General features: G+C 39.0%; 1 protein-coding gene across 3 annotated transcripts in view; it reads right to left on the bottom strand.

Annotated features, from left to right (window-relative positions):
• The window catches only part of myo1ea (myosin IEa), a 46,094-nt gene that overhangs the window by 26,403 nt on the left and 4,741 nt on the right, over window positions 1-14,950 (bottom strand). For all 3 annotated transcript variants that reach the window (XM_042727628.1, XM_042727627.1, XM_042727626.1), the window contains exon 2: window positions 4,461-4,604. In XM_042727628.1, the coding sequence (XP_042583562.1) occupies window positions 4,461-4,604 (144 nt within the window). The remainder of the gene's footprint in view (window positions 1-4,460; window positions 4,605-14,950) is intronic.

Here is a 14,950-nt window from a genome sequence, read left to right on the forward strand (position 1 = left end):
ACCCGAGGCGACGGATCAAGAAACACCGCGGGAAACGTGCTGGGGTCCGCAACAGACTGAGAAAAAAGAGCTCACAGTCCTCCTCTACCGAGCATTCTGCTCGCCAATGTCCAGTCTCTGGAGAATAAGATGGACGATCTTAGAGCCAGGATAAGTTTCCAACGGGACATTAGGGACTGTAACATCCTTTGTTTGTCTGAAACATGGCTCACGCCCTCGGTCCCGGACGCTGCTGTAACGCCGTCTGAAAACTTCTCTGTTTTACGGATGGACAGGACAGCCGAGGCCGGTAAATCCAAGGGTGGAGGAGTGTGTTTCATGATTAACAAGAAATGGTGTGACCCCAGGAATATCTCCACTCTGTCGCGCTCCTGCTCGCCTCATCTGGAACATTTATCTATTATTTGCCGCCCATTCTATCTTCCCCGGGAGTTTTCATCGATCATCGTTACTGCTGTCTACATCCCACCACAAGCTGACACCGGTTTGGCTTTGTCCGAGCTTCACGATGCGCTCAGCGGCAACATCAACAAACATCCTGACGCTGCTGTTATCATCGCTGGGGACTTTAACAAAGCCAACCTCAGGCAGGTTATGCCTAATTATTATCAACATGTATCCTGTCCAACCAGAGGACCGAATACACTGGATCACTGCTACACTCAGTTTAAGCATGCCTACAAAGCTCGCTCACTACCGGCTTTCGGCAAATCGGACCATGCCGCCATTTTCCTCACACCGGAATATAAACAAAGGCTCGTTCAAGAACCCCCGGTGCAGAGGGTGGTGACGCGCTGGTCCGCCCACTCAGAAGCCATGCTACAGGCGGCTCTTGATGACGTAGACTGGGACATGTTTCGGGCAAGTTCATCTGACGTCAGCGAGTTCACGGATGTAGCATTAAGCTTTGTAAACACGCTAGCCCGAACAAGCTACGGATACAATATCTATAAGGACCTTCTCTAATCAGAAACCTTGGGTGGACAGTACAATCCGTGCAGCAGTAAACAAACGCACTGCTGCTTACAACGCCGGTCTTTTGTCGGGAAACATGAGTGAGTACAAAGCATCGTGCTATGCTCTCCGACGCGCAGTAAGAGCCGCCAAACTCCGATACAGGGAACGAATAGAGTCACATTTCCAGCTCAATGACTCCCGACGCATGTGGCAAGGACTAAGAACCATCTGTGCCTTTGGAAATAAATCCTCTGCAGAGGTGAGAGCAGATCCGTCGCTGGCTGACGAGCTAAATACTTTCTACGGCCGCTTTGAAAGCAATCTGAGCAGCGCGAGTCTGCCGATCAGCGCGTCAGGAAACAGCAGTCAGAGCAGCGATAATCATGTGATCACCGTGTCTGAGGACGAGGTTCGGAGGGCTCTAAAGCGAGTGAATGTCAGGAAAGCAGCCGGACCTGATGGGATTTCTGGCCGTATTCTGCGGTCCTGTGCTGATCAGCTCGCTGGTTTGTTTACATCCATTTTTAATGAGTCTCTTGCTACATCGGTCTGCGGTCCTGTTCTTTTAAGATATCTGTCATCATCCCTGTGCCTAAGAACAATAACCCCTCTTGCCTGAATGACTATCGTCCAGTTGCCCTCACATCAATAGTCATGAAGGTCTTTGAGGGACTGGTTAAAAACTTCATCAGCTCCTCCATCCCGGATACTTTGGACCCTCTTCAGTTTGCTTATCGCCCCAACAGATCCACTGATGATGCCATCTCTCACATCCTGCACTCTTCTCTCACACACATTGACAGCAATAACAGGAACTATGTAAGGCTGCTATTTATCGACTATAGCTCAGCTTTCAATACTATAGTCCCCATCACGCTAGCTTCTAAACTCATGGACCTCGGCCTGAATTCTTCACTATGCAACTGGATTCTTGATTTCCTCACCGGCAGACCTCAAGTGGTGAAAGTAGGCCAGTTCACCTCTAACTCCATCACCCTGAACATAGGAGCCCCACAGGGCTGTGTCCTGAGTCCCCTGCTCTACTCTCTCTACACACATGACTGCGTGTCTTCCCACAGCTCCACATCTATTATTAAATTTGCTGATGATACTGTGGTTCTGGGCCTCATTTCCAACAATAATGAGACCGCATACTTGGATGAGGTAGAGAAATTAACATCATGGTGCCAGGACAATTGTCTCTCTCTGAATGTGAGCAAAACTAAAGAGCTGATTGTTGACTTCAGGAAGAGACAGCAGCAGCCCTATACTCCTCTAATGATCAGCGGGACCCCTGTGGAGAGTGTGAGCAGATTCAAGTACCTCGGTGTAAACATCTCTGAGGACCTGACTTGGACTACACACATTCAAACACAGGTTAATAAAGCCAGGCAAAGACTGTACCATCTGAGACAGCTGAGAAAATTCAGGGTTTCACCTGCAATCCTGAAAACTTTCTATTCAGGGGCCATTGAAAGTGTATTGACTCAGTGTATATCAGTGTGGTATGGGAACAGCTCCAGTCATGACTGCAAAGCCCTGCAGAGAGTTGTGCGCTTAGCTGAGCGCATCTCAGGGTCTGCTCTCCCCTCTCTGCAGGACATCTACCTCAAACGCTGCAAAAGCAGAGCTGTTAAAATAATCAAGGACTCCATTCACCCCAGTAACCATCTTTTCACTTTGCTGCCATCTGGTAAGCGTTTCCGTAGCCTGATGTCAACATCATGGTGCCAGAATGGAGAGTTTCTTCCCCCAGGCCATCAGGCTCCTAAACTCAAAACCAGCCTCTTAACATCTTCATGTCTCCACTTAATATTCACTTTATCAGTAAGATATTCATCATTCACTACCTCACATTGACATACTGAAAGTGTCAACCTGTTTGCACATTTGCCTCTTGTACATTCCTGTGTATCTCATTATTTAAGACTACAGTTTACTTTCATGCACATTATTTTCCACTATATATTTAATTCTACAGTATACATCTTTTTATATATTTTATATTTTATTCTTATATTTTTTATTGTTTACTTTTATTTCATTGTTTCATAGCTATATTTATGTATATTTTCATCTGTGTTGTATTCTTTAATAATTGCAATGTCCATGGAGCGTACCTGACTCACATTTCACTGCTGGTTATATATGCTCTATATAATTGTGTATGTGACAAATAAAAATCTTGAATCTTGAATCTTGAATCTTGAAGAGACAGTTCACCCCAAAATTAAAATTCTGTAACTGTTTACTCTCCCTCATATCGCTCTTAACCTCTGTGTACTTACTCCTGTATTTCTGTCTATACAATGGAAGTCAATGGGGTCCAAAGCTGTTTGTATGGACAAAACAGTTGAAAATGTTCATCAAAATAACTTATTTTGTATTCTGCAGAAGAAAGAAAGCCATACAGTTTTGGAGCGACACGAGGATGACTAAATGATGACAGAATTTTCATTTGCTGGTGCCCTGTCCCTTTAACTATTTCTTTACAAAATGTATCTTTCTCTGTGGAAATTATTAGATTGAAAACTCTCTTTCTGAAAACTATTAGAGGTTTAGCATTCACAATAGAGGAAAACCTCATAGACTATTTTACTCATTGTGGTTGTTAATACTCAGAGGAGATTCAAAAAACTTTGGCTGGACTGGCAGATGAAAAATGGCCCGAGTGTGAATAATGGACTGGTGACATCAGTGAAGAGTTATATGTGGCAGCAGTGAAGATTTTGGTTATTGGGTCAGAGCCTTATTAAGATGCTGTTGCTCTCCTCTGAATGCAGTGGGAAGGCAACAGCCGGCAGTGAGTGATTGGAGCTATTTGGCTGCCCTGCCGTAAGTTGCTCACTGCAAATAAAGGAAGTATTGAGCCTGGCGCTCTGTGACCTCAGTTCCATACGCTGCTGACTGGAACACTTTGGTGTTGTTTCTATTTTCTGACCACAATCACAGGACTGATTCTGGACCAAAATGGCCAGAGTCTGCTAAGACTCCATAAACCTAATAAGGGCAGAAAATAGAAATACACTGCAAGTGAGGTTTTCATCAAGAAACAGTACAGGTCATTTTAGTGCCAGTAATGTGTGATGAATTAGACATGAACAATGCCAAGTACATTGGGTTCATATAGAGGAGAGGTAAACCAGCATTCTTTGGCTGCCTTCAACAATCTGTTGTTACAAAGCTCTCAGAATCTCACATACGGCTTTGTGGGAAACAGGACAACACTGATTTGGTTGTACCATAGAGTTCAAGAACAACTTTCGTCATTGCTAAATGTTAATGTTTACTAGTGAAGCTTTGGTCAAAATAAACCCTATCAAGATTTAATCTATACTCAAGAGGATGAAATCCAAGATTTTTCTAGTGAGCCACAGGAAAACATCCATCTGCAAAAACTCAGACAGAGGACATCCGTATTTAGGGACAGATTTATATCAGATTGAGATATTAGCACAGTTAGACTTAGGATTTATGATGCATTTTCAGTTGGACAAGGATACAAAAATAAAGTCATCCATGTATCTCTTCTTGAGGTTTTCCACAATGGCGTCTTCATTGATCTTGGAGAGAAGCACCATATCATCCACACCACTCTGCTTGACATTGTGGCTTTGCCAGTGGTACCGGTAGTGTCCCCGGCTCCCCTGTGAAAGCAAACACAAACAAGAAACTCTTGTTAGACTGTATACACACCCATAGCTTTTGTGTAGCAGGCTACCTGGCAGAAACTTTATTAGCATATCCAAAGACAGTACTAGACACTCCATAACTAGATTTCTTTTTAAAGATAGCATCATATTTTTAATGCTGAAACACTTTCTTTCAAATGCGATGTACAGAGAAAACTGTAAGTAAGCCATTCATAGGTTGACTTCCCAGAAGAGTGTGAACACTGCAGCTCTGTTGACCTTTCGAAACATTGCTCTGTTTGTATGAGCAGTTTTTTTTCTCAATGAATGGTATGAGTTTAGGGTTGAAGGGTAGCATGGTATACTTGTGGCAGCAAGTAATTACACTGAAAATGCTTCTAAAAAGTATGATCATTATCCTGCTACAAAAAAAAAAAAAAAAAAAAAAAAAAAAAAAAAACACTTAAACCAGCCTAAGATTGTTTGTTAGTCTCAGCTGGTTTAAGATCGTCTCCAAGCCTGGCTAAGCTGGTGTTTTTCTGGGCAGCGACTTAAAAATTGCTCAAAAATACCCTAAAATCAGACAGCAGACCACACAGACACAAAATAAAATATTAGATGAAAAAATTAAATTAGAAATAAAGTAACTTATTCAACTTCTATAAATAAGAAGATTAAGAACTAAAACTGAAAAAAAAAAAAAAAAATAAAGCTATATAAATATATTATTAAAACAACAACAAAAAAATATAAAAGCAAAAAAAGTTACTAAAATGAAAACGGAAAATCTAAAAATAAAATTAGTTCAAAATGTTAATAAATACCACAGTAGTATGTAAATAATACTAAATTAACACTGAAACTAAGACCAGTGAATCAGCTTTGGCTAGTTTAATATGTTGTTAATCAGCAGGAATGAATTTCTCTTGATATTGTAACACTTAATATATCATACTGTTATATTAAGCCATATTTAAGGTATTGTAATAGAAACTACAATGGCAGATGGGTGGTTAGGAAGTGATTGAGAAACCTGTTCAGAAATAATAATTTGCAATCACTTTTAATGCCATCAGTGACACAGCCATTACATCTTCAATCTGAATCGCATTCAGTCATGAACGCTGATAAACACAGTACATTGCTGACAACAGTTCATGTGAGCAAACAGTCCAGTCAGCAAAATGACCGCGTCCAATTCACCGCCTGCGGCACATTTAACACAGCTCGTTCTTTTTCACCGCAGCAGATGTTGATTTTGTTTTTCTAAACCGATGAAAAGTGCATGGTCAGGAGTCTCCCTAAAACTCCCTGAGCACTACAAACACTTCTTTTGATCTTCGCCTGATGTTCTTACCATTCCTTCTCTTCTCCCTCGTCCCCCTCTTTTACCTCCCTTCCCATTGTACTTCTGCTCTGGTGATGTTTTTGCAGAGGGTGTGTCTCTGGAGAGCTTGGGTCATTCATCATGGGACGTGAGTCAATGGCTTCTGGCTACCGTTCTGAGGTCACAGTGACCCATGAGGAAACAGACCCTTACTCAGAATGACACAAAGCCTCAAGTGCATTTGACAGGATAATCCAAAGAGAAGGATACAAAGAGTGTGACTCAAGAAATACAGAAAGAGAGCCAGACAGACATAGACAGTGAGAGCACATGATCCAAACGCACTGCTGTTTTAAACATTTTACTCTGTAATGTTCAATCATTAGTGCATTAGTCTGATTTGAAGGCCACATTTGTCTATTCTTTTCTTACAGCAATTTTCCCAAGCTAAGGAATGCCATGACAATGAAATGAGGTAAACTGTAAAGACATTTAACATTCTCAAAATTGTACATTCCACAGTCAGAAAAATCTAGGGGTGCAAGAAAGCAGAAGCAGATTTTTTCCCTCCCTTGAAGGACTAATTAACTTGCCATCGTAAACGAGCACAGTACAAGTCCGAGGTAAATTACAGGAAAATAAAGAAACACAATAAACGCTCAACACCATGACAACAATAAAGAACCTCACCTGAACACTATTAGAAGTGGAGCTGGCTCAAAAACATTTAAAGGAGGAACGCAGCGTTTTAAACAAAACAGTAAACACTTCTTTTAGACCTTTACTGACTGTTTTGTTTAGTTTATTTTTGCATGTATTACAGAGAGAGTTCATTGTCTTTCGAGTGTTTTTCTAATTCTATTGAATCACTTCTTTCACAATATTTGAGTCAGCATCACTATCACACCATGGGACACATAAACACCTGGAAAGAAGATGAATGTCTTTATTCCCAGCACATGTTCCCCATAAAACTGCTGTGAAAACAGGATGCTATTTGAACACACAATGACTTAAATGAGACTACGAAAAAAAAAATGACTGAAGTACATTTTACAAAGAAATACTATTTCAATCTTTCTACTTCAAAAGGTCATGTTCAATTCAATGTGTTACTTGCCAATTGTCAGTAATTCATTAAAGTTACTCAAAAACACAACTGCAATGGGCCAGACAGAGCACACACCGTAATTTTATTCATTTCTTTCTGAAGAAGTCTTTACAAAAAGCACAAGGACCACACCTACTGTCCAAGACTCCAAGTCATAGACCACACAAAGTCAAGCAAGGGAGAAAACAGCATCTCTGCTTTTATGAGCTATAGTTGGTCCCACTAGGCTTATTTAGGGATGAAAATGTTCCGTTTTGTAAAGGAACACCGGAAACAAGGAAAGCTAAAGTTCACTACGCTTGTGCTGTGGCTCACCCAGGAACAGCAGGAATTATTTACAGCATGACAAAAATGATACCCATCCGCACCACGCAAGGTCAAACTCCCAAACTCCCTGGAAAGACATCAATCAGGATTTAAAATAACCAGGCAATAAAATATCTCAACCCCAACAACTTTACATTAATGCTTACTATTAGAAACAGCAGGAAGAAGACAGCCTTAGAAAGGCATGAAACCCCCATATCTGTGTTAAGGGGTTTATTTTGCAGTAACCATCTGACTGACTGATTATACAACTTAGTGCACAACTGACAAAAAACAACCACATTACAGTTATATTCAAACCAGTGTTTTCTGATGTAAGAAATGATAACTGCTATGCGAGATGGCGCTAATTTGGTTTGTATGAAACAAGAAGGCATGAAAATAGTGCACAAGTCCTCCTGGGAAGTTTGCATTTACCACTTTGTACAAACTGTAATTACGACAATTTGGTAGAAGGTAGAAGTTGTATGTTTGCATCAGGTGTGTTTTCTGCTTCACATTTTTATTTAATATGTGAGGGTGCTGTAAAATAAATCATCATACATTCTATTGTAATTGTACAATACAATCAAATTTAGTACATGCAAGTTAGTAACAAATAAGAAAAAAATCATACATTTCAGCAACTCTTGGATACGATCTTACTGTTATGAAAATGCACCATGACATGCTGCTTTGCCATGGACGACAGGGAAGCATCTGATGCTGGATGGCACAACTCACCAAGCATAACTCTGTAATCCAAATGACTGCATGATAAATTAGGACATTCATTGTATTAATTGACTAAGGAGCAGCTGTGAGGTCAGAATAATGTGATTCTCCAGACGGGTGAATGGCACATCTGGAGAGTATACTAGTATGAGAGAGGCTATAATAACACCATCTATCTCATTGAGTCTGGCTGGCATCACATTTGAACACTCTCTGTTTTACCCACTTATTACATGTGTGGCACTTCGAGAAAATGTACAACTTCACACAAAAAAACTAACAAACAAACAAAAAAACTACAGAAAGAAGAAATGCTTCATTCATAAAAAAGAGGAGAGAAAAATCCATTGTTCTCCTTGCAAAATCCTCACCAGAAAATACTGTAACAGATAATTTCCCCATTGTAATCCTACAGCAGTTGAAAAATGTCAGTAGCACCAGTCTTAGATCCATACTGACATGGCAGGCCGTTCCCTCATGCAAATACCATTGCCTTATATGGAGAGTGTGGAGCGGAGCGCAGACTCATGCACAGGAAATGGCTGGGTTTGATTCAATAAGGCGGCAATTTTTCACCTCCTCAAACTATCCTTTCCTTACAACCATGTGGAATTCACACAGAGGACCTGCATTCACATACGGCAGAGTTGAAGTTGGTTCAAGTTAGCCCTAGCCCTGAAGGGAAAGTGCAAGCCAAGATTGCTCCGAATTATTCAGTATGCATCTCCGCTTAAAATATAATCAATGAATGAATACAAACAGAGGGCAGTTAAAGCTACAAGACACAGTCTGTTTCTCAGTTTAATGCATTTAACATATGGCTCAGAGTACTGTGGTTTGGCTGAGAATCCAGCTCGGACCTGGCAGTGCTCATAGCAGATAAAAGCAGGAATGTGTAATGAAGTTCATAGCTATTTCAGGAATCCTTTTCAACATATTACAGATCCACATTTCTGATTAAGTCACTTTGGCTTAGATAAAAAAAGAACTTTCTCGTGCACTTAAAAGTTGTAGCTAAAATTCCGGTAAACCAATAGATAAAGAACAGTGTACAAAGAAATTAAATATCAAATAATGTAAATCATGACTTCTGTTGCCAATTATTATATCTATGAGGTTACTTATAAACTCTCTATGTGAAGCACGACAAATTAAGTATTCTGCAGGCCAGTGTGGCTCAACAAATTAAGCACTGGTCTCAGCCACACAATGAATACTAATTTGAGAAGCAGCGCCAGTGTGTGAACCTATTTGGGTTCACTTTAGAATCCTCCATTATAAACCCCTATGCAAAGTCACACAAAAGGCTACTTGCTAAAGAGCATTCAGAAACACCAATTTAAGTCTCCTAAGTTATAATAGTTGCTAAGTACTTGATTAACACCCTATTTTATATAAGACTGAGGTAAAATATTCTAATACAAGGTGGACTGATTTCAGACTCCATAACAGGTATAGCCTAAGTTCACCTTTAACATTTACCTTAATGGTTTTAATACAGGCATCTTTGGGATTTCTGAAGAGAAACAAGGCTATATAAACAACATATTTTATCTCGCATGTTGTTTACAATCCCTGGGTCATTACAAGGTCAGTATGTCCCTTCCGATCACTTCTTCAGAAAATAAACCTTGGCACTCATAAAGCCGGCATGATAATAAAAGGAAGAAAAAACAAAACAAACAGAATATAAAGTGCAAGTACAAGCCTTCTGAATGTGACTCAAATGGTGATTTTCACCATTGTAAGAAGGGAATCAGTACTGATGAGAATTCCAGGCCAAAATGTAAAAGCACATAACTGTATTTTCACAGCAGGCAGTTGTGAAGCCCTTACAGTCCTAAGTGGTCCTGGAAAATGCCTGACAGAAATAATCCCAGCCTGGACAATGTACACGCTGATAGCCCTTCATTCTGAATGGTAGTAAACCCTGGACACAGACACAACAGGCTTGCAAATTCACCACTGTAGTGTGCTGAAGAAAAACAGGCCCATCCACAGCCAGACTGAAAACAATCAGAACACAAATAGCTGAAAAAATTCAATGCTGTAAAAACTAAGTACAAGCCCAGAGATTAGATTAATCATAGGTGTGCAATAAATTTAAACGCGTTACAAGTTAAAAATAAATAAGTCATCATACCCTCATCATACTTGTAAACATATGTCATGTTTGTTGATTTGGGAAAGGGATTTTCTAGAATTGCATAATTGAGCTGTAATTAAACCCCATGTTTACGTATGGCGTAAAACACCTCTAGGGGTGTTGGTCAGGTTATGAAGATTGGGAGAGAACACCCAGAGGAGCAGAGAGGGGTTTCTGGGTAAGAAATGGCATTGGAGGCAAGGCTGACTAAAGCGTCCCTCCAGAGACAGCAAACACAGAGGGTTTGTGTAAACTGAGATAGGAGTGGCTCTCAAACGTCTGGCTACTGCAGAGGAACTCTGTGCCAAAGTTTCCAAGTTCAGCCCAGCCATATTATTTCTGCTCGCTTTTGAAGGCAGTGGAAAAGAATGTAGCACATTCTGTCTGATGGGGAAGTCTGGAACAGCGTCATTTTCCCTGAAGTACACATAGAGATAGATTATGTTTAGACTAGGATTCTAAATATGGTGCTAAAATTCTAATAGTGCAGCTGATGAGACAAGGTGACAGTGCATCACCATACAGATGGCAGTTTTTAAACTCAGGATCAAGGGAGTCATCTCATCTCCTGACAGTTCAATATACACAGATCATTTCATCCATAAAGTAACACTATCTTGTCGTAGGTTTGTTGGTCATGGTCACATATTTGCCAGGATATGCTTAAAAACAGGTGGACAATAATTATTCCCTATAGAATAAATATTTTAAAAATAAAGTTAATTCTGGAGTATTTGCCAGTTCATGTTCAATTCAATTCAATAACATAAAATAATACAAAGCTAGACAAGTTTTCATCAACATGTAATTTGTTTGAATTTCTGAAAACACTGCACAATGAAAGACAAATTGCAGACGATCAGATAAAATTAGATTTATAAAGTATTTATATATAATTATCATTAAGAGGTAATTTTCTCCTTTGAATGTGAGAGCACATCTGGGTGGTCTTGGATTGCAAATTGCAGCTAGACAAAATACATATGCTTCTTTAATAAGGTTTGTTTTTCTAAAATAAATGATATATATCCAGTTTTCATGCTGGCCAAAAAAAAAAAAATTTCTCCAAGTAAACAGGATTATACGTCATCTAATTCCGTTTACTTTGAGCAAATGAAAGCCAACATTTGCAAACTGGCCACCTTTCCTGCCACAACCAACTGCACAACAAATCCACAACATCTCAGAGAAATGCATATGTACTTTTGTATTTCTCAACATCTCTTGTTACGAGACAATCAACTTAAACACACTCAAATATTTCAATTGACTATTAAAACTGGTAATATATCCCCATCCAACCTTTATATTCTACTTAGAAGCAGTCATGGCTTCACTAATTGTCTGCTTTTAAAAGATACATGAAACAAGGTCTTCCCAGAACACAGAGATGCACACCAATGAATAAATAAAAAGCCTAACGCTATGTTTGTGAGGCAGATTTATGGTTATATGGTGTGCTTTAATAGAGTCGCAGTTTCTCCAAACATGAACTCTCTCTCTCTCTCTCTCTCTCTCTCTCTCTCTCTCTCACACACACACACACACACACACACACACACAGCCTTCATCACAAGGCTTTTACAGTGTTTGATAACCCACACAAAGGTAAGCAGATAACGACCATTTCATTAAGCTTTTTGTGTACATAAACAAATGCCACCTCATAATTTGGTTCAGAGAGGAGACTGACTGGGTAATTAAAGTAATAAAAAAAGTAATTTCCATAGTAGTTTTGTCTCTCTTCAAAGCACCTTGCAACAAGATTCAATATTTGCTTTAAGATGACAAACTCTTTATTCTGTGAAACAGAATTCAAACCCTCAGTGGGAGGGTTGCCTGAACATTGACTTCTATAATATGTTCTTTAATGATCTGAAGCAGAAATAAAATGTCATGTAGTTTTGGGACAACACGAGGGTGAGTACAGTAAATGAACAAATATCTTAATTTTTGGCTGAACTATCCCTTTGAGAGCTGCCGTCATGGTGCCTACTGTACTACATGTGTTCTGGTGCATAAATAACTTCTGCCTCATAAAACTGTCCTGTCTAAACAAATTCTTCACAGATTCACAGAGATACAACACAAAATAAGGGGCCACATTACCAGCCCACATGAGAAGCCTGTAATGAGGACATTAATCAAAGTCAGCCATTTGTGTGGGAACTTGATTAAACGCAATGACAAAGCCCAAGTCCCCTCTAGCTATTTCGTTGCTGTCTATTTTGAGCTGATCTTTAAGGATTGAGATCCCTGACTGAACAACACCCTCGAGCACACCTACATAACAATGAAGAGAATGCATTTAAATGCTCTACTGTATAGACAGGGAATGGAAGGGCCAGTCGGACAGGTCTATGGCAGTGGCATTTGTCAACGTCATCCTTTCAAGCTGATCTAATATCAGTACAGTTCGAGCGTCTACTGTAATTGTAGAGACAGGGTGGAATGAGCTGGGAGACTAAGCGGGATGGTTCACTGTGGTCATGCCTGTGTGTGAGTTCCCTGTGATGGCAGAATAAGGGAAGAGTAAACAGAACCAGCACAGGAATGTTTCGGATCAGGGGATCTTACTCATAGCCAACGGGAAATGGGAGATGGCAAGTGACGAGAACAAATCCCCCAGTTCCCAACTGACTAATGGCTCTGATCAGAACCAGCAAACTGAGATCTCACATTAGTGCCGCTGCCAAGCACACAGCTTTATCATTCTGATAGTCAGACCATTTACATTGAATTACTGAGTTGAAAATGATGACTATTGTATTCATGTTAATAATTGTCCAATACTGTTTCTGGATGCTGCACAGGTCATGTTATGTTATAAAAACATGTTTTATTATATTATCTTACATGCTATATTAAAATGAAGCCTTTAAGTGTATTCATTTGTGAATGTGTTGTTCCACAGAACATCAACACCATACATCTTTTATAATTATTTTAAAAATTCTTTAGACTGAAGGTGACAATTTCCAGCTAAACCCATTACATAATATAATGATAACCCAAATATAATTATAAAAATCATAATTTTACTTTTAAATATATTTATTGTTATTTTCTATCCTTGGAGCTGGGAGTCCATGCTATTATATATATATATATATATATATATATATATATATATATATATATATATATATATATATATATATATATATATATATATATAAACCCACCTCAAAGATCTGTTCAGACTAATTTGTATATGCTGCACTGATATATCACTGTAAAAACTTAATAAACAGAGTGTTTAAAAAAAGGAAGAAGAAAAAAGTCACCTCTTCATAACATTGACATTATTTGTGTGTTCTGGTCAAGGAAAAAACATTTCACCACCAAAATATTCAAATAATTCATTGTTAAAACATACAATATAGAGTTGCGTCATATGACTCACTGTTCTTACAAAATCAATTTAACCCTAGCTAGACCCTGTTACTTTGAATTTATAATGTTTATATTTGCATGAGTGTTTTTTTTTCTTTTTTCTTAAACTTCATTTGAGTGAAAAAACATGTCACAGAGTTACGGTATGTGAGCATTCAGTGAACAGGAATGTGAAGTCTGCACTAGGTTGACTGCTAAAATAAGTTTGTACTACTAAATTTACTACTTATTTTGTCTGTAAAGGATATGTTTCACATAAAAATGCATGCCACATATGCTGACCTACTTAGTGATGTGATATATTGTACTTCTCGGTTCTGAAGTGAATGGTCACCCAAACACATGCCTCTAGCTTTATGAAGCACTTCCAGGGATTTATCAAAAGCACAAATATTTATATTCCTCCAGGCATGTGGGCCAGCCACCTCTACGTGTTCAACCGTCTGATCTTATTTTGAAAATGACAAAAGCTTTCAAAGGCTCAGCACTACTAAAAAGAGTGGGAAACATTTTTTCATTGTTTTAAGCATCAAAACGGTCAGAAATTATATCAATGCCTGACATCAGTGAAACATTGTTTATGCCCTCAAACATGGTTGAAAGTGACTTTTTGTCAAATCGCTAAAAACTGCAAAGCAAAAAAAGACCAAAACAAAATACTGAATACAACTACAATACAATATTAGCAGCAGATTTATCTGGCCATGGCTGATTGGGCTTCATCTATAAGAAGAGCTAAGTAAATCACACTTCCTCTGGGAAATGACACAGGATGAATGTTGTTGGCCTCGTGCACTGTGAATAACATTGAGATGACCAAGGCGATTATGCGTCAGATCACACCAATGACGGTGAAATCATACTGAAAAAGGTTTAATGGTTTCTAGCAAGTGTTTTTATTCAGCTGCAATATTCAGCTGTATTAAGCAGAATGTCACTGTTGGCACTCCCATTGGCTGATGCCACATCACATCACTTATTTGCATAAAGCTTTGAAAATTCCTATCAGCGCCATTTATAGTCATTCAAGTGCTTTGACTTGACCAAAATCTTTAATCAATCTATATTCAAATCTTTGTTATATTTTGTTAGCACAGAACCAATGTGCCATCAGTTACAACACTTCTAATATATATTTTGACAGCAGTTATGTTGTCAAAGTGAAATATTCATAGAGCTATTTCATCAATCTCAGGACATTCAGATGGCTTATGTGCCTGAATTTCAGAGCATAGTTCCCCATTACTAACAAAGCATATGCAAATACATGAATGAGATACAGACTGATAATGTCACTGAACAAACTTTTCACAGGCTGGGTTCAAAGGGTCACGGTCAGT

This window comes from Cyprinus carpio, chromosome B7 (assembly GCF_018340385.1).
Source record: "Cyprinus carpio isolate SPL01 chromosome B7, ASM1834038v1, whole genome shotgun sequence".
In the NCBI taxonomy this organism is placed as follows: Eukaryota; Metazoa; Chordata; class Actinopteri; order Cypriniformes; family Cyprinidae; genus Cyprinus; species Cyprinus carpio.